This window comes from Pelodiscus sinensis, chromosome 32, assembly GCF_049634645.1.
Source record: "Pelodiscus sinensis isolate JC-2024 chromosome 32, ASM4963464v1, whole genome shotgun sequence".
NCBI lineage: Eukaryota > Metazoa > Chordata > Testudines > Trionychidae > Pelodiscus > Pelodiscus sinensis.
In genome coordinates this window covers 10,227,645-10,245,094 of record NC_134742.1, presented here as the reverse complement: position 1 = coordinate 10,245,094, position 17,450 = coordinate 10,227,645, and the positions used below count along the sequence as shown (strand labels likewise).

General features: G+C 54.6%; 1 protein-coding gene across 3 annotated transcripts; it reads right to left on the bottom strand.

The window, feature by feature from the left end:
- Window positions 1–4,124: 4,124 nt before the first annotated feature.
- On the bottom strand, window positions 4,125–15,068 carry LOC102443530 (uncharacterized). 3 transcript variants are annotated; one of them, XM_075913896.1, is made up of 5 exons: window positions 14,728–15,068; window positions 10,394–10,666; window positions 9,748–9,874; window positions 8,825–8,938; window positions 4,125–7,665 (listed from the first exon to the last, which is right to left on the bottom strand). In XM_075913896.1, exons 1-5 carry the CDS (start codon window positions 14,938–14,940, stop codon window positions 6,038–6,040), a joined length of 2,355 nt encoding a protein of 784 aa, XP_075770011.1. In that variant the 5' UTR covers window positions 14,941–15,068; the 3' UTR covers window positions 4,125–6,037. The 3 variants fall into 3 exon arrangements, with proteins under 3 accessions (XP_075770011.1, XP_075770012.1, XP_006134212.2); XM_075913897.1 differs by having other exon boundaries at window positions 10,394–10,480; window positions 14,728–15,065; XM_006134150.4 differs by having other exon boundaries at window positions 10,394–10,480; window positions 10,614–15,063.
- Between the last annotated feature and the right edge of the window lie 2,382 nt (window positions 15,069–17,450).

Genomic DNA, 17,450 nt, shown 5'->3' with positions numbered 1-17,450 from the left:
CAGAGGAAGGCGAAAAACCTCCAGGGTCTCTGCCAATCTACCCTGGAGGAAAATTCCTTCCTGACCCCAAATATGGCGATCAGCTAAACCCTGAGCATGTGGGCAAGACTCACCAGCCAGACACCCAGAAAGTTCTCTATAGTAACTAAGCAGCACACATGGCCGTAAGAACATAAGAACGGCCACACTGGGTCAGACCTAAGGTCCATCTAGCCCAGTATCCTGTCTGCTGACAATGGCCAATGCCAGGTGCCCTCTAAAGGGAGGGAACACAACAGGTAATCCTCACATGATCCCTCCCCTGTCACCCATTTCCAGACAAACAGAGGCTAGGGACACCATTCCTGCCCATCCTGGCTAATAGCCATTGATGGACCTAACCTGCATGACTCTATCTAGCTCTTTTTTGAGCCCTGTTAAAGTCCTAGTCTTCACCACATCCTCTGGCAAGGAGTTCCAAGAGTTCCATGACTTCAAGTCCTAGTTCCCAGGGGCACCGAAGAGCACCAGCATGGAGGGTGCAGGAGATCTTGGACCTCATAGAGGTGTGGGGAGAGGATTGTATTCTCTCTGTGCTCCAAAACAGCAAAAGAAATGCCAATCTTCCACAAACTGCCCGGTGGCCAAAGGATACTCCAGGGATGCCCAGCAGTGCCAAGTTGAAAGAAAGCAGCTGAGGCAGTCCTACCACAAGACAATGGAGGCAAACAGATGATCTGATGCATTGCCACAAACATGCTGTTTCCACAACCAGCTGCATAAGATTCTATGGGGCAGAGGGGGGACCCGACCAGCTTCCCAAGCTAGACCATGGAGTCTGATGAAGACACTCTGGGCAGCAGCATAGAGGACCACGTGGTGGCAGAAGGGGAGGAGGAGAATGGCCAGCCAACAAGCAGTGAGAGCCAAGAACTTTTCATCATCCCACTAGAGCCTGCAAGAGGGAAAGAACTTTGGAGCCAGTCCCCTCCTCCCGGAACATCTCACGGTCAAGCACCAATCCCAGGGAAGGGCACTTCCCATGAGTACACCATTTTTTTCTTGCTACAGGCAGGTTAGGGCAATTGGGTGTGATTGCATGGCTTGCTCTGTGCTTACACAGTGCAGGGGGCCTGGAACAGCTTGTTAACAGGTCTGCAGACAAAGCTGGAATCTTCCCTGAACATCTTTATGAAGCTCTCAGATAAGGACGCTTTGATCCTTTTCGCGAGATTTCTGGAGTGGCTACGTCTACACTGGCGTGATTTTCCGGAAATGCTTTTAACGGAAAAGTTTTCTGTTAAAAGCCTTTCCGGAAAAGCGCGTCTAGATTGGCAGGATGCTTTTCCGCAAAAGCACTTTTTGCAGAAAAGCATCCGTGGCCAATCTAGACACGGTTTTCCGCAAAAAAGCCCCGAGCGCCATTTTTGCAATTGGGGCTTTTTTGCGGAAAACAGTACTATGCTGTCTACACTGGCCCTTTTGCGCAAAAGTCTTTCGGAAAAAGACTTTTGCCTGAACGGGAGCAGCATAGTATTTCCGGAAAAGCACTGATGATTTTACATGAGATTGTCAGTGCTTTTCCGGAAATTCAAGTGGCCAGTGTAGACAGCTGGCAAGTTTTTCCGCAAAATCATCTGATTTTGCGGAAAAACTTGCCAGTCTAGACACAGCCTCAACCTCCAGGGCCTTGGGAGGCAAAAGTCTGTCCTCGTGTTTCTGATCCTCCCCTTTCAGGTCCCTCCATGGACTTCTTTTCTGCCCTTGCTGTCTTCCCTAAATAAAAACGCACAGTCTCTGAGCAGCAGCTTCTTTATTGCTTATAGCGCAGGAGGTGGGGGATTGCAGGCAAACCCACTGAATACGGGGCACCTTGTTGAGAGCAAAGTGAATCACTCTCAAAATGGACCATTTATAAAACTTTCTTCCAAAGCCTCTCTGATTTGCACTGCCCCCCTTATCGCCCTGGTGCCTGGCTGCTCAAAATCTCTGCTTAGGTGCTGTGCTGCAGCACCCCACCCCCTCCGCAGACACCCCCCCTGCCAGATAACTTTTCCTCTTGTGCTCTCAAAGATTATGGAACACACAACAGGCTGACACCACAAAGGGAATATTGCCTTTTCTGAGGTCCAACCTAACCAGCAGATCCTAAACCTTCCTTTTAAACACCTCCAAGCACACTCAAGCACCATCCTACTCTTGGTCAGCCTGCAGCTGAATTGCGCCCGTACTGCAGTCCAGGCTGCCATGAGAGCAAGGGGATAGGCTGGGTTGCTGAGGATCCGATTCCGATTTTCCAGTCTGGTAAAAGTTCCCGTGCACATCTTTCTGCAGAGGCGGGAGTTTCTAAAGCTATGCACATCATGCACCCTTCCCAACCATTCCACACGGACATTGGTGAATCCACCAGTGCCTGCAGCACCATCAAGAGGTACCCCCTGCAGTACTTTGACCACCGGAATTACTGTAGCAGCTGTAAATCAACCTCATATAGGTCCACTTAGATTTGGCACACAGATGTACCCTCACAAGCAAAAGGGTTTCTCTCACCCAATTTTTGTGACCCAAACTCTTTGGAAAGCCTTCCAGATAGGACCACTCCCCCCCAACTCAGCGATCTATTGTCTTTCAAGTGATTTTGCTGTGCTGAGACGAGATGAGGGGATAGAGATAGCCAGAGAACTCCCCCTCCTCATCCTCTTTATACCAGAAGGCTGTGTCTAGACTGGCAAGTTTTTCCGCAAAATCATCTGACTTTGCAGAAAAACTTGCCAGCTGTCTACACTGGCCGCTTGAATTTCCGTAAGAACACTGACGATCTCATGTAAGAGCGTCCGTGTTCTTGCGGAAATACTGTGCTGCTCCCGTTCGGGCAAAAGCCCTCTTGCACAAATCATTTGCGCAAGAGGGCCAGTGTAAACAGCATAGTACTGTTTTCCGCAAAAAAGCCCCGATGGCGAAAATGGCGATCGGGGCTTTTTTGCGGAAAACCGCGTCTAGATTGGCCACGGACACTTTTCCGCAAAAAGTGCTTTTGCGGAAAAGCATCCTGCCAATCTAGACGCGCTTTTCCGAAAATGCTTTTAACGGAAAACTTTTCCGTTAAAAGCATTTTCGGAAAATCATGCCAGTGTAGACGTAGCCGAAAAGTCTTCACTGATTCATGAGGTCAGGCAACTTCATCAGTGAGGTCCACCCTGTTCTTTTGATGAATTGTAAATTTCTTTGGGTGACCGGGGAGGGATCACGTGTGAGGACTCCCTGTTGTGTTCCCTCCCTCTGGGGCATCTGGTATTGGCCACTGTCGGCAGACAGGATACTGGGCTAGATGGACCTTTGGTCTGACCCAATGTGGCTGTTCTTATGTAACCGCCTCCTTCCTGTTGCAGAGGGACGCTCAGACTGTAGTTATCGAACACCAACTGTCAGTCCTTCATCGTTTCTGAAGACTTAGTTTTCCCCAGAATTACAACATATTTCAGCAACAAACTTTACCACCACGTTTCCCTGGACAGAGCTTCTTTTTAATTATTTTTTTTAATCCTGTCAGCGAGGTTTTCCCACCACAGCAAATCTTGGGGGGGGGGGGGGGGGGGGGGGGGGGTTTACAGAGGCTCTACAGCTCAGAAACACCTCTGATTGGTCCATTCCTTGGCATTCACAGCTGATGGATTGCTGTCAGAACCCATCCACCCAGCCCTGGGAAGGGGTCGCACCACTAGGTGCTGGCTGACAGCAACTAACAAAGCCCTCAACTCATTTTTACCCCCACCACACCCACAATGCAACACCCCCCCCCCCGCTTGACAGCTTCCATCCCTCCCTCCCTTTAGTATCATCAGGGCCTGTGGAGGATAGGTGCTCAGCAACATACAATCAAATCTCACCCTTTGACATTTTGTTGGCATAGTATGCAGCAGATCATGCGTTTTCCAATGGTTTCTCACCAGGCATGCCTTGTGCACAATATTTCACAATCATACACAACTGGTGAACATGGGGCGCGTGGGGATTCATCACCAGAGGGATCAGTGTGGGGTGAGTGGAGCAAAGAGAGTTTCTGTCACCGCAACACAGAATACTGCAGTACTTTTTTCCCCTCAATAACTCCCCTCCCACACACACACCCTCTCCCCCCCGCCCCGACATCCTTTTGTTTTTCTCTCTCAACCAAAAATCCTTGGTTTTTCGCATAAAAAAATTGTTTGGTGTTCCTCAGTCTTAAAAAGTTTAAGAAACACTGCACTACAATAAATTGCCTAGGGGGGTTGTGGAATCTCCATCACTGGAGATATTTAAGAGCAGGCTGGACAGACACCACTCAGGGATGGTCTAGATGATGCTTGGTCCGGCTCTGAGAGCAGGAGACTGGACTCAATGACCTCTCAAGGTCTCTTCCAGTTCTGGTGTTCTACGATTCTAAGAATTCTTGCCCATAAGGGAGAAAAGCTACAAACACTCAACGCTTTTCAGCAGACCTGGAGAAATGTGAGACTATCTGCGGGGGTTCCTTGACCCCAAAGGGGGAACTCAAGGATTAACGATCACTCTGCTAATCAGAGACAGTCAGACCACATCAGGAAGGCTACAACTTTCCTACCCCCTCGCCGAAGGCACGGAAGCTGTAACTTCCAAAGACCTCGGAAACTTCAGCTATTGGCAACTTCGAGTACCTGCGCCACACACTGCAGCTGACAGATGCGCCCCAGAGCTCTGAGTTACTGCAGGGGTACACCACAGTTCCCAGATGGCAGAGATGGTGGGGGGGCTCTGAGGAACCCCCCCATATCGAACATGTCCCGAGAGTTCACTGCCGGGCCCATCCAGCTGCTCAGCTGTCACAGGACAGCAAAGATGAGCTGTGGAGCCTACCCCCTACCCATTTTGTCCTGTATTTTATTAGTAAAAATCACAGATGGGTCTTGGCGTTCCATGCATTTTTCTTCATGGCCCATGACCTGTCCGTGAGTTTCACTAAAACTATCCATGACAAAAATGTTAGTTTTGTATGCGAAATTCTCACGATGTTTACCCAAGAACATCTGGCATAGGGATCAGAGTGCTGCATTTCCTACCCGACACCCGCTCGGAGACTGATGCTGGTGGAGGCAGCGGTGGGATCTCCAAGCCTCCCACCAAAGGCCTCGTGGGAATCAGCCCCTCTCAGTGGTGCTCTCAGAATGCCTAGGGGGCAGAGGGAGAAGAAGCAGCATTTTGCTCCCCCTGTGCTCTCCCTTGCCTCTTATTCCTTGATCCCCAAATACTCAATAGCCCCAGCTGCCAGCTCTCCTAGCCCCCATCATTCACTCCCGTTTCCTCCCCAGAACCTATCGCCCTGGTCCCATAATATTTGACTCCCCCAGATCCCAGCATCCTAAGAGATTCAGGTAGGAGAGGAGTTACTAGACCTAGGGACACTCCCCCTGCAGGGAACAGCCCCAGGTCAGTAGGAAAGTCAAACACAGTGGATGGTGGAAAACAGGGGATGGGGACAAGTGTCCAGAGTGAAGCTGAGCCCTGGCCCCAGTGTCCTTCTCCTCATCTCCATGGCAGGGGCATCCTGGCAGGGAAGGGAGAGGGAGATGGAGGGGGCGGACTTCAGCCAGGCAGAGGGAACATCTGGAGGAATTTCTCTCACTTCCCCCACCTCAGCAGCTCAGCAACTAGGGCTGCAGCAGGGAGGAGGGGCTGATGGGGATTTGCTGAGAGCAGGCAGAGCCACAGAGTCATTGTCCAGCTGCTGCTGGATCCGCAGGAGCCCCATGCCCCTGATGTGCGTGGGAACGAGGGGATGGGTCTATCACCATGGCCAGCCCTAGTCAGGTCCCTGAGAGAATTTCCCTGCATTGCAGGGGAAGTCTCTGATGTCCCATATGGTGTGAGCTCCACTTGGAGCATTTTCCACACTGAGAATTCTCTCCGAGATCACTTCCCTGCATGGATTTGTGGGTGTCTGATACTCTGGGAGCACCGAACAAATTTTCCCTACATTCATGGTCTGTCCGTTAAGTTTGTCACTGATGGGTAAAGGCAAACTGAATCTTTTCCTGCAGTCAAGCTATTTCTGTGGCTTCTTATCCTTATGAATTCTCTGATGTTTAAGGAGTGTCGAGCGCCAACTGAAAGTTTTCCCACACTCCACGCATTTATGGGGTTTCTCTTCTGTGTGGGATCTCTGATGTGAATTAAGGGTTGATTTCAAACAGAAACTTTTCCCACACTCCAGGCATTTATAGGGTCTTTTTCCTGTGTGGATTCTCCCATGCTTAGTAAGAGATGAACTTTCCACAAAACTTTTCCCACATTCTAGGCATTTATAAGGTCTTTCTCCTGTGTGGATTCTCCCATGTTTAGTAAAGGATGAACTCTCCATAAAACTTTTTCCACACGCAAGGCATTTATAAGGTCTCTCTCCTGTGTGGACTCTCCTATGATTAATAAGGGATGAACTGTGCTTAAAAGTCTTTCCACACTCAAGGCATTTGTTAGGTCTCTCTCCTGTGTGGGTTCGCTGATGTGTGATAAGATTGGAGCTCTGATTAAAGCTTTTCCCACACTCAAGGCATTTAAAGGGCCTCTCGCCTGTGTGCAGCCTCTGGTGTATAGTAAGATGGGACTTCAGAGTGAAGCTTTTCCCACAGTCCAAGCACTTATGAGGTCTCTCTCCTGTGTGGACTGCCTGATGTCTAGTAAGTTTTGTTCTCTCAATGAAACTTTTCCCACAGATGATACATTCATAGGGTTTGTCACCTGTGTGGATTTTCCTATGCTTAGTAAGATGTGAGTCACGAATGAAAGTTTTCCCACACTCAAGGCACTTATGGGGTCGCTCTCCTGTGTGGATTCTCCTATGTTTAATAAGATACGAGCTCTGACCAAATGTTTTCCCACACTCAAGGCATTTATACGGTCTTTCTCCTGTGTGGATTCTCCTATGTTGACTAAGGTTTGAGCGCTGACTGAAAATTTTCCCACAGTCCAAACATGCATAGGGTTTCTCTCCTGAATGGGTTTTCTTATGTCTATTAAGGGTTGATTTCAGACTGAAACTTTTCCCGCACTCAAGGCATTTATAAGATTTTTCTCCCGTATGGATTTCCCCATGATTAATGAGGGATACATTTTTGCTAAAACGTTTTCCAGATTCAAGGCATCTGTGGGGTCTCCCTCCTTTGTGCAGTTTCTGATGTGCAATAAGGTGTGATCTCTGACTAAAACTTTTCCCACACTGAAGGCATTTACAGGTTTTCACTCCTTTGTGCACTCTTTGGTGTAGAACGAGAGAAGACTTCTTGCTGAAGCTTCTCCCACAGTCTAAGCATTTATAGCATGTCTGTCCTGTGCGGGGTTTCCTACTTGTAGTACGTTTTGCACTGAAACACAATCTGTTCCCATTGTTAAGGCATTTGTAGGGTTTCTCTTCATTGGGACTTTTCTGCTTGACTGTGGTTTCATTGGCATCCACACATCCTCCAGCACATTGAATGGATTCATCCAGTTTCTTCCTGGGATAGTTTCTCAGCTGCATCTTTGACCTGTGTCGATCTCCCCAGGCATTCCCCTCTTCCCAGTTCTGGGGAAAATTCCCTTCCGCTCTTCCCAAATACTTTTCCTTCAGTTCAACTTTCCCAGGACCTTCCTGCTGCTGACTTTCCTCCGTGTTCTCACTCTCTATCCCATCACCTCCTGGGAGAGAGAAAACCCAGACAGGAGTCACTGCCTGTGCCGGGGGGAGGAGGGAAGACAGAAAGCAGAATAACACAGGGGTAACGTACTACACAATAACTGTTGGGGAGGATGAGAAATTGGATTTTGCCTCCACATCCCACCCAAACACTCCCAGGGAAGGAAAGTCAATGAGGAACATAAGAACGACCATCCTGGGTCAGACCAAAGGTCCATCTAGCCCAGGATCCTGTCTGCTGACAGTGGCCAATGCCAGATGCCCCAGAGGGAGGGAACACAACAAGTAATTATCACATGATCCCTCTCCTGTCATCCATTTCCAGACAAATAGAGGCTAGGGAAACCATTCCTACCTATCTTGGCTAATAGCCATTGATGGATCTAACCTCCATGAACTGATCTAGCTCTTTTTTGAACCCTGTTAAAAGTGCAAGTCTTCACCGCATCCTCTGGCAAGGAGTTCCGCCAGTTGATAGTGCCCTGCATGAAGAAAAACTTCCTTTTGTTTGTTTTAAACCTGCTGCCTATTCATTTCATTTGATGATCCCTAGTTCTTATATTGTGGGAATAAGTAAATCACTTTTCCTTATTCACTTTTTCCACACCAGTCATGATTTTATAGACCTCTATCCTATCCCCCCCCCCTTAGTCTCCTCTTTTCTAAGCTGAAAAATCCAAGTCTTTTTAATCTCTCGTCATATGGGAACCGTTCTAACCCCCTAATCGTTTTTGTTGCCCTTTTCCGAACCTTTTCCAATGCCAATGTAGCTTTTTTCAGCTGAGGTGACATCATCTGTACGCAGTGTTCAAGGTGTGGGCGTACCATGGTTTTAGAGAGAAGCAATAAGATGGTCTCTTATTCTCTATCCCTTTTTAAATGATTCCTAATGTTCTGTTTGCTTTTTTGACTGAAATTCTTGGAAATTCCTGCCAGCTCACAGGATGGATGGGAAGCTGTGACTGATCTTTGCCTTGATGCTACAATGCCTGCTGACTGGAGCCCTGACTTGCAGGGCACTATCAACTGGCGGAACTCCTTGCCAGAGGATGTGGTGAAGTGGGGCAGAACTGGGGGCTCTCGCTCACAGCCCATTTAGGGAATCCCGGCTTCTCCCTTCACTAACCAGATATTTCTGTCTCTGTTTCACTGACTTCTCACCTGTGTGGGTACCTTTCAGGCTCTCCATTTCCTTGTCGGCCTGGAGGTCCGGGACCCATGGCTCTTCCCCATGTTCCAGCCGGGTGATCAGCTCAGGCTTGGGAATGGGGAATCCTGCACAGGGGGGTTGAAATCAAGCACGGTCGGGGCACACGGAGTTTTGGGAGAGTATCTGTCACTAGGAACATTCCCTGACTTTAACCTGACCGTAAACGGGATTATGGTAACTCGGATCCCTGGGGAGCAACAGACATCTGGGGTTGGGAGAAGAGAGGGTTGTTATACCCACACTACAAGGTCTCAGGGCAGAGTGTGCTCTGGGGGACTTGCTGACACACACAGAGCTCAGGGATTAAACCCCTGCCAATTTCTGACTCCCCGATCCCTCAAACGGAGCAGGAAGAGGCAAGTTTCTCCCATGCAAGAGTTGTGGACCCTGAGGCTATGTCTACACTGCAGGCTTTTTGTGCAAGAACAGTTTTGCTGAAGAGTTCTTGTGCAAAAAATCATCCACAAGAGCAAGTCCACACTGCCATGTGCTTTTGCACAAGAGCATCTCTTGCTCACGAAAGCTCTGATGGCCATTTTAACCATAGGGGCTTCTTGCGCAAGAAATTCATGTTGCCTGTCTACTCTGCCCTCTTGTGGAAGAGCTCTTGCGCAAGAGGGCTTATTCCTTGTGGGGAGAGGAATAACTCTTCCGGAAGAAGCCCTTTTTTCCAACGCTATATTATCAATTTACGTGTGCAAGAACACGCATGCAGTGTAGACACCTGGCAAGTTTTTGCACAAGAGCAGCTGTTCTTGCACAAAAAGCCTGCAGTGTAGACCTACCCCGGGACCCCTGCTCCCAATCCGACTGACCGGATTCAGACACGCAAGCCCCACTACTTCCAATAACCAAGAGGACGGGACGCCCTTACCCAGCGAGGTCACCGCCTCGTAGTTCTCCTGCATGACGTCCCTGTAGAGGGCTCTCTGAGCGGGGCCCAGCAGCGCCCCCTGCCCCTGGGTGAAATACACAGCCACCTCCTCGAAGGTCACCCGCATCTGCAACAACAAGAGTCCCTCACCCACTGCCTGCGGCCCCAGCCACCATCCTGCTAGTCATGGTCCAGAAAAGTAGAATCCCCCCCACACCCTGCTCAGAGCAGCCAGGAGGTTGCAGGTTTGGGAGAAGGGGAGAGCTCCTTGTGCCCCCAGCAGGCAGGGCAGGGTCTTCTTGTTCCCCACACGCTTGCCAGCCACGGGCTGAGGCGGGAAGCCGAGCTCTGAGCCAGGGACGGGGACAGGAATCCCGGCAGCTTCCCTCTGTGTTTCCCAGCAGCCCCGTGGGGTCAGACTTCTGCAGTGGGAGTCTGGGCAGTTTTTAGGGGATGGTTCCTGGTTCAGAAATGGGGGAAATTATCCCTTCCCCCACCCACGGGCTGTTTTTGAGAAAATCATTCCCAGGTTCAATGTGTCCCAGCAGGTTTCTCAGACCCTGTCCCCTACATGCCTCAACCTGTGCGTTTCCTGCCTCTCCCCCTTTACAGGAGTTGCCCCCCCGCAGCTCCCTGAACCCCCTACCTGAGCTGGCTCCATCCCGGCCATTGCTTGGCCCCGGCCCCTGGCAGACGGGCGCTCTAGAGCGAACTCTCGATGTGTCTCCTGGGCCTGTCGGGAGAGAGGAGCGATGGGGGAGGTGTCAGAAGGGGCCTGAGTCCCTGTCTCCCCCCGAGTCCCTGCCCCTGAACACATGGTCTGGACTCTTGTCCGGCTGGGAAAACCCTCATATCGCAACACGGACCTGTCAGCCAGCCAGTCCTCAGGCACTTTGAAACGCCCCCAGGGATGGAGTCTCTACAACAAAGAAAAGAGCAGAAGCTAAGGAGCCACTTTGGGGGGTCCCCTGACATTGGGCAGCCCTTCCCCCCAGCAGCGCGGGGACTCAGCCGGGCCAGGATCCGGCGTTCCCTCCCGCAGCTCCTCCCATTGTTCCCAGCAGAGTCAGGTTCTCCAAGGGGATGCAGGGATGTTTCCAGGCAGGGCTGGGAGCTGGGAACCTCCCTCAGCACCTTTTGCTCCTGCCACCCTTTCACTTTCACCCTTCCCCTTCCTGTCTCCTTCCCTCTGCCTCACAGAATGGGGGACTGGTCTGTTCCCACAGGCGCTGGCTCTCCGGCGGGACCCTGGCTCTGTCCCCGAGGGCAGCAGCTCTGGGACCCCCGGAGACACATGGGGAGACTCCTCCTCCGGTGCAAACTCACCTGCAAATCCCTGAAAGGGGCCCCCTTTGGGAAGAGTCACTTCCCCGCCCGGCACCAGCCCTTTCCTCCAGGGCTCTCCCCTCCCCTGCAGGCTCCGGCTTAGGAGCTGGGCACAGAAAGGACCTTAGTAAAAGTCTCTCCCTATGCAGAGCCGGCGGGGGGTGGGGAGGGGACCTGTCCCAAGGAGATCTATGGCGCTAACATCCATACGTGGCAAGTTATAGGGCCCCTGGCGCTCCCTGCACCACCGGGATTCAAGAACCTGGGTCCCCTTCCGCCAATGGTTAGGTTTCTGTTTTCAGAGCTCCCCCCCCAGGACTGACCAGACCAGCAGTTTTCAAACTTTTTTTTCTCATCACCCAGTTGAAGAAAATCATTGATGCCGCGACCCAGTATAATGGTCCCTTCCTTTCCCCCAACATAATGGAACTAGAGTTGGGATCAGGGTGGGACTGAGGAGGGGAGTTTTGGGGTGGCCTCCAGCTTTGGAGCGGGGGTCGGGGCTGGGGCAGGAGAACATAAGAACGGCCGTACTGGGTCAGACCGAAGGTCCATCTAGCCCAGTATCCTGTCTGCCGACAGTGGCCAGCACCAGGTGCCCCAGAGAGGGAGGACCGAAGACAATGATCAAGCGATTTGTCTCCTACCATCTCTCTCCAGCCTCTGACAAACAGGCCAAGGACACTATTTTATCCCCTGGCTAACAGCTTTTTATGGACCTAACCTCCATGAAATTATCTAGCTTCTCTTTAAACTCTGTTATAGTCCTAGCCTTCACAGCCTCCTCTGGCAAGGAGTTCCACAGGTCGACTACACGCTAGATAGAGGGGCTTACCTCGAACGGCTCCCGGGAAGCGGGGGGCTAAGGCAGCTTCCTGCCTCTCCTGGCACCGCAGACCCTGCTGGGTCCCAGAAGCAGCCTGCAGCAGGGTCTCCACGGTCCCATCACCTAGGAGCCGGGCCTGTTGCCGGCTGCTTCTGGGGCGCAGCACAGTCTGCGGTGCCAAGCCAGACAGGGAGCTGCCTTAGCACCCCCTCTACTCACCTGATCCCCCTGCAGCAAGGAGACCCAGCGCCCAACATTCCACCCCCCAGGCCTGGGTCAGACCCCCTAGTTTGAAAACCGCTGGGCTAGGGCAACTGCCCTAGGCTTTGCGCTTTGGGGGGGCCCCAGGCTTCATGGGGACACGGGGTCCAGGTGGCCTGGAGATTAGAGGGAGGCCCCGCTCCGGCAGCAGCGTGTGATCCGATCCCAGCCCATCCTTCCCCCCAAGCTCCCACCCTGCCTCTTTTTGGCTTCTGCCCCTTCCCTTGAGGAATGCCGGGAGTGCTGGGGATGGGGCGCTCCCTGCGGCTCGCACGAGGACCCCCGTTAAAACCCACTGGCCGCCCTGGCCCCTGCATCCTCCTGAAGCATCCCCCCCCTCAGGACTGAGCCTGTCTGGGCTGTCCTGGCAAGATCCCAGAGACGGTTCAGCAGCTGGGAGTTTCATTTGCTCCCCCGGCCTCGCACCAGAGCAAAACCAGAGAACCAGACTGACCCGGAATTTTTTTACTGCAGCTGCAAACCAGACTGGAAGCCTCATTTTGATCTGAGTCAGCCTGAGGTGGTACCCAACTCGGGGGAGGGGAAATGCTCAATTAGGGAGCACATTTTCCGCTCCCTAATTGATACAATCAAATTAAACACCTGCTCTGCTCTTCCCTCCATTGTAAAACAAGACAACAAAATAACACCAGGGCAGTAGGGATGTAAAACCCCATTTAAAACGGGAACCGGTTAAATCATGGGTTTAACCAGCTAACCCGCCCACCCCATTGCTCCAGCTGGGCCAGGCACCAGTTAACCACTTAGCATCTCCCAGGAAGGGTGAGGCTGACCGGTTACCAGGTTACATCCCTACTAGGCAGCAGGAATGTTAAAATGTGTGTACTTAAGAAACCATGTAGCCGCTGAACATTTCAGCAGTTACACACTTTTAAACCAGCTCTCCCTACATACCAGCTCCTGCTTGCCCTCCCCCGCTTCCCCCTCTCCCCCCCAACTGCCTCTGTATCAAAGGCAGCAGCATGGGGCAGCAGATGGCTCCCTGGAAGCCGGTGTGAACAGGGAGCCGGCTTTTAAGCCAGCTCCCCCTGCATACAGGTTCCTGCTTTCCTCACTCCCCTGCCTCCTGCTGTTGCCTCTGTATGAAAGGAAGTAGCATGGGACAGCTGATGGCTCCCTGGGAGCCAGTGTGCGGGGAGCCGGCTTTTAAACCAGCTCCTCATGCATACCGGGAACCTGCGTGTAGCTGTGAATGTTAACTGTTTACATGGTTAGATTTTCACATCCCTGCCAGACATGTGATTGCCCCAGCAGAAGAAGAGAAGGGGTAGCCCGCAGGATGAGGGAGGGAGCTGGGACAGAAGACATGGGGAGAGGGGGTTCTCTGGTCCCAGAAATTAACAATAACTCTTCCAGCTCAAGGAAAAAGGCTGCTCAATTCTTGTTCCCCTTAGACGAGCCTCCTCTCTCTCGTCCCCGCAGCTCCAGCCTTCTGTTGTCCCTCCTGAAGCAGACCCCCATGCCCCAAATTCAATTCTTCGCTGAAGCAAGCCACTGGGCTCCCTCCCAACCCACTTCTGGGGCACTGCCTGCTAACAGAACCATTTTGGGGTGTCTAGAACCCGAACCGAACACACTGACCGCCACTGAACCAAACCAAACCCCAATATCCCCTCTTTGTGGCTTGCAGTGACTCTGAGTCGGGGTGGGCAATTTTTGCAAGGAGGGGGCCGCTCCAAGAATATTGGTCACAGGCCGCACTTTTCTGTTATATTAATGAGGAATGGGGCCTTGACGGAGTTTGGGTGAAGAAGCTGGTTGTGACCTGGGGCAGGGCTTGGCTTGCAGGGTTACCAGCGGCATAGTGGGCCACTCAGGCCAGTAGCTTAGGTGCCATGCTGGCCTCACACTGCCAGCTGCTGGGGTGAGCCTGTCTGTGCGCCCCCTGGGGGAAGAGGGGCAGCACTGCACCCTGCCCACTAGCACCACCCCTGAAGCTCCCATGGGCTGCTTTCCAGCCAAAGGGAACTGTGACAAAAGGGCTGAGGGTGAGGAGAACTGCGGCCCCCATCAACCAAGGAGCATGCATGAGACACGCTGGAGAGCAGCCTCCAGCCGTGGCATTTCCTGGTGCAGTGTGGCTGGGGCCACGGCAGGCTGCCTGAGCGCCCTGCTGCATCATGGGATATTTTCCTCCAGACCCCAGCGCAGAGGGTCATGGCAGGACAGAGGAAAATACGTGGGAGGCCAAATCTAGCTGGAGGGCTGTATTCTGCCCACCCCTGCTCTGGCTGGACACTGAACCCAGGCATCAGAGATGGTCTTTAAATGCAAATAGGAAAGTGGGAGCAGGGGGAGGGGTTCTGGGTGGATATTTGTTTTGTAAATTCTCAGCCCTTCAGAGGAAGTCTCCCGTATCCCTAGAGCGACCATCATCTCAAAAGGCACAAGCGGCACACGGGCAGGAGCCCCGCCACGAGTCGGGCTGTGATGTCCCAGAGCATCCCCTGGCCTATGGGCCTGCCCCGAGCAAGAGGAGAGAGGAGTCTGAGGCTCCTCAAAGCAGTCAGGGCTCCCCACTCCGGCTTATGATGACCCAGATTTACCTTCTGGCCTGGACCGGAGGCGGGGCCTGGGGAAAGGGGCGGAGCCTCACTGCTCATCTCAGCCCTGCCCAGGGAATGCATAACAAATACAGCTTCGGAGCCATTCGCCAGGGGGTGGAACTCTACCGTCCGGGCCAAATTCGGGAGGGACCGTCCCCCTGCCCATCCCCCACTGTGGGTGTGACCATTTCTAAAGCCAACCCCCCCCCCCATGGTTACTGGGTGCCACTGCCCTGCCCCCACCCTTATCCTGGCACCCCACTGCCAATATATCCATCCCCACGCCTCTGCCTGCCTCCAGGTGGGGGGCACCCTAGTGAGGGGCTGGGCCAGGGACAACCCCCCCACTTCTGCCCCAGGCTCCACCCACCCCCTCCAGCCCTGTTCTGCCCCCGCCCCTGATCTACCCCTTCCCCCCAAACTTCTACTTCCCCCCTCCCCCGTGCCAGGCGCTGGTGAAGCAGAGCGAAGTGGGGCCAGGAGTGATGCTGTTACCCCACAAACCCACCTCGTGCTCCCGGCCACCCAGTTCCCCCCTCTCTCAGCCTCCCCCCCCCCCACACACACCCCCTTTTCCTCCCAGAGTCCCTCCACTCCAGCCTCCTCCCCCCAGCCCCATAATCCCGCCCTGCTCCTGCATCGCCCCATCCTCCCTTCGGCGCAATCCCTGCCCCCTTCCTCCCTCCACGTGTCGCTGCCCCCGGACCCTCCAGGCTGGCGGCAGCTGCCCCGGGCCCGGGCGGGGACTCGCAGCCAGCTCCGCCGGGAGCAGCCCGGGGCCAACCCCTCCCCCTGCAGCCCGGGGGCACCGGGGCGCCGCTCCCGGGGGGTCTCTCTTACCTGCCCCCCAAGCGCTGCCCGCCCTGGGGCAGGGGCTGGGCCGGGCAGGGCCTGGCCGGGCTGGGGGCGCTGCCCGGGGAGAGGCTCCTGGGGAGGGAGCAGCGGGACTGGCCCGGCCGGAGATTCCCCCTCCCGGCTGCAGCCCGGGCTCCGGGGCCCCGCAGCAGCCCCCGCCGGGGCTCGGGGATCCGGCCCGGAGCCTGGCCCCAGAGTCCCCGCGAGCAGCGGCGGCGAGTCGCTTCCTGCGGCCGGGCCGGAGCCAGCGATCGCTCCCCCCGCGCCTGCTGCTGCTGCTGCTGCTGGGTCCTAGCGAGACGCCACTTTCCTTGAGCCCCCCTCCTGCCCCACACCCTGCCCCCTGGCGGCTGCTTCTCCCCTGGACGCGGCGCTCTGGGCGCAGCCTGCAGCGAAGACGGAGGGTCAGGGGCGGGCGGCTGGAGAGGGAAAGGAAACGCCCAGATCCCGGGGAGGGGCAGAAGGGGGGTTTCTATGGGGCTTGTCCCAGGGAGACCCCGAGACCACCAGGGGGCGCTGGGAGCCGGGACAAGCCCTACTCACTGGCTGCCAGGTCTGGGCCCAGCTACCGGCTCTGCCCCCTTGCCCCATGGCGCTGCCGGAGCTTGGCCCCGGCCCTCTGCCCCTCCCTTGTGGGTCCCCTCGTGTCTGCCCCCTCCACACCCAGAGATCCCCTCTGCTGCCTGGATCCCCCACGGGGCGCCCGCTGCAGCTCCCTGCCACTCACCTGCCTCTGTCCACTCAGTTTGGGCCCCAAGTGACGCCCCCCTGCCCATCAGAAAGGAGGCCACTGGGGGGGCAAAACCGAGTGGACGCCTCTGTGACGTGAGGCATGAGCTTACGGCCTCATCCACTCACCCTCAGCCCAGGCACGGGCCAGCTCGCAGCACCTCTCGCTCCATGTCGGCCGCGTGCCTCCCGCCCTGCCTGATATGGGGGCCAACCTAAGCCAGACCTGAGTGGGCAGTGGGGCAGCCAACACAGCTCCTTCTTACCGCTGTTGTGGGTCAGTCCCCCCCCCCCCCCCGCACCACAGTGAACAGAGCCCCAGGCTCACTCCTAGGTTGTCAGTGCCTGGTCTACACTGGACCCCTCCAGGGCTAGGGGCGGGGCGGGGGGCATCTGTTGTGCCCAGAGAAGCCAGTGGTTGGGGCAGATGCCAAGGAGGGTCCCACAGACTTGGCAACGCTCAAAGTGTGACGGGTTCCGCAGAAGAAGCGCCGGGACCTCCCCGCTGTGCAGTGGAAGAGTTCATTTAAACTCCCTTGTGAGCCTGGTCCCACCCTGCACAGCTGGACTTGCTGGTTCTGAGGTGTAAGTATTCAATCTACTTGGGACAGTGGCTTGGATGCAAGAGGCTGCCCAGTGTGCTCTAGCACTGTGGCTCCCCAGCTGAAATCATCAATATTAAATGGGGCACCTGAAAACATTTCAGCAACTGGCCAGTAGGTGGTTGGTGGAGGAGAGGGGCAAAGAGCCAGTAGGGCACCTGGAGGAGGGGCATGGCACATGGCCAGGAGGCATCTAGTGGAGGGGCACGGCACGTGGCCAGTAGGTGGCTTGTGGAGGGGTGTGGCATGTGGCCTGTAGGTGGCTGGTGGAGAGGCATGGCACATAGCCAGTAGGTGGCTGATGGGAGGGCATTGTACATGTCCCTCCATCAGTCACTTACTAGACATGTACAATGCCCTCCCACCAGCCATCTACTGGCCATGTACCCCACCCCTCCTCCAGTCACTTACTAGCCACAGGTCAGGCCCCTCCATCAGCCACCTACTGGCCATGTGCCATGCCTCTCCACCAGCCATCTACTAGCCATGTGCCACACACCTCCACAAGCTACCTACTGGCCCCATGCCATGTCCCTC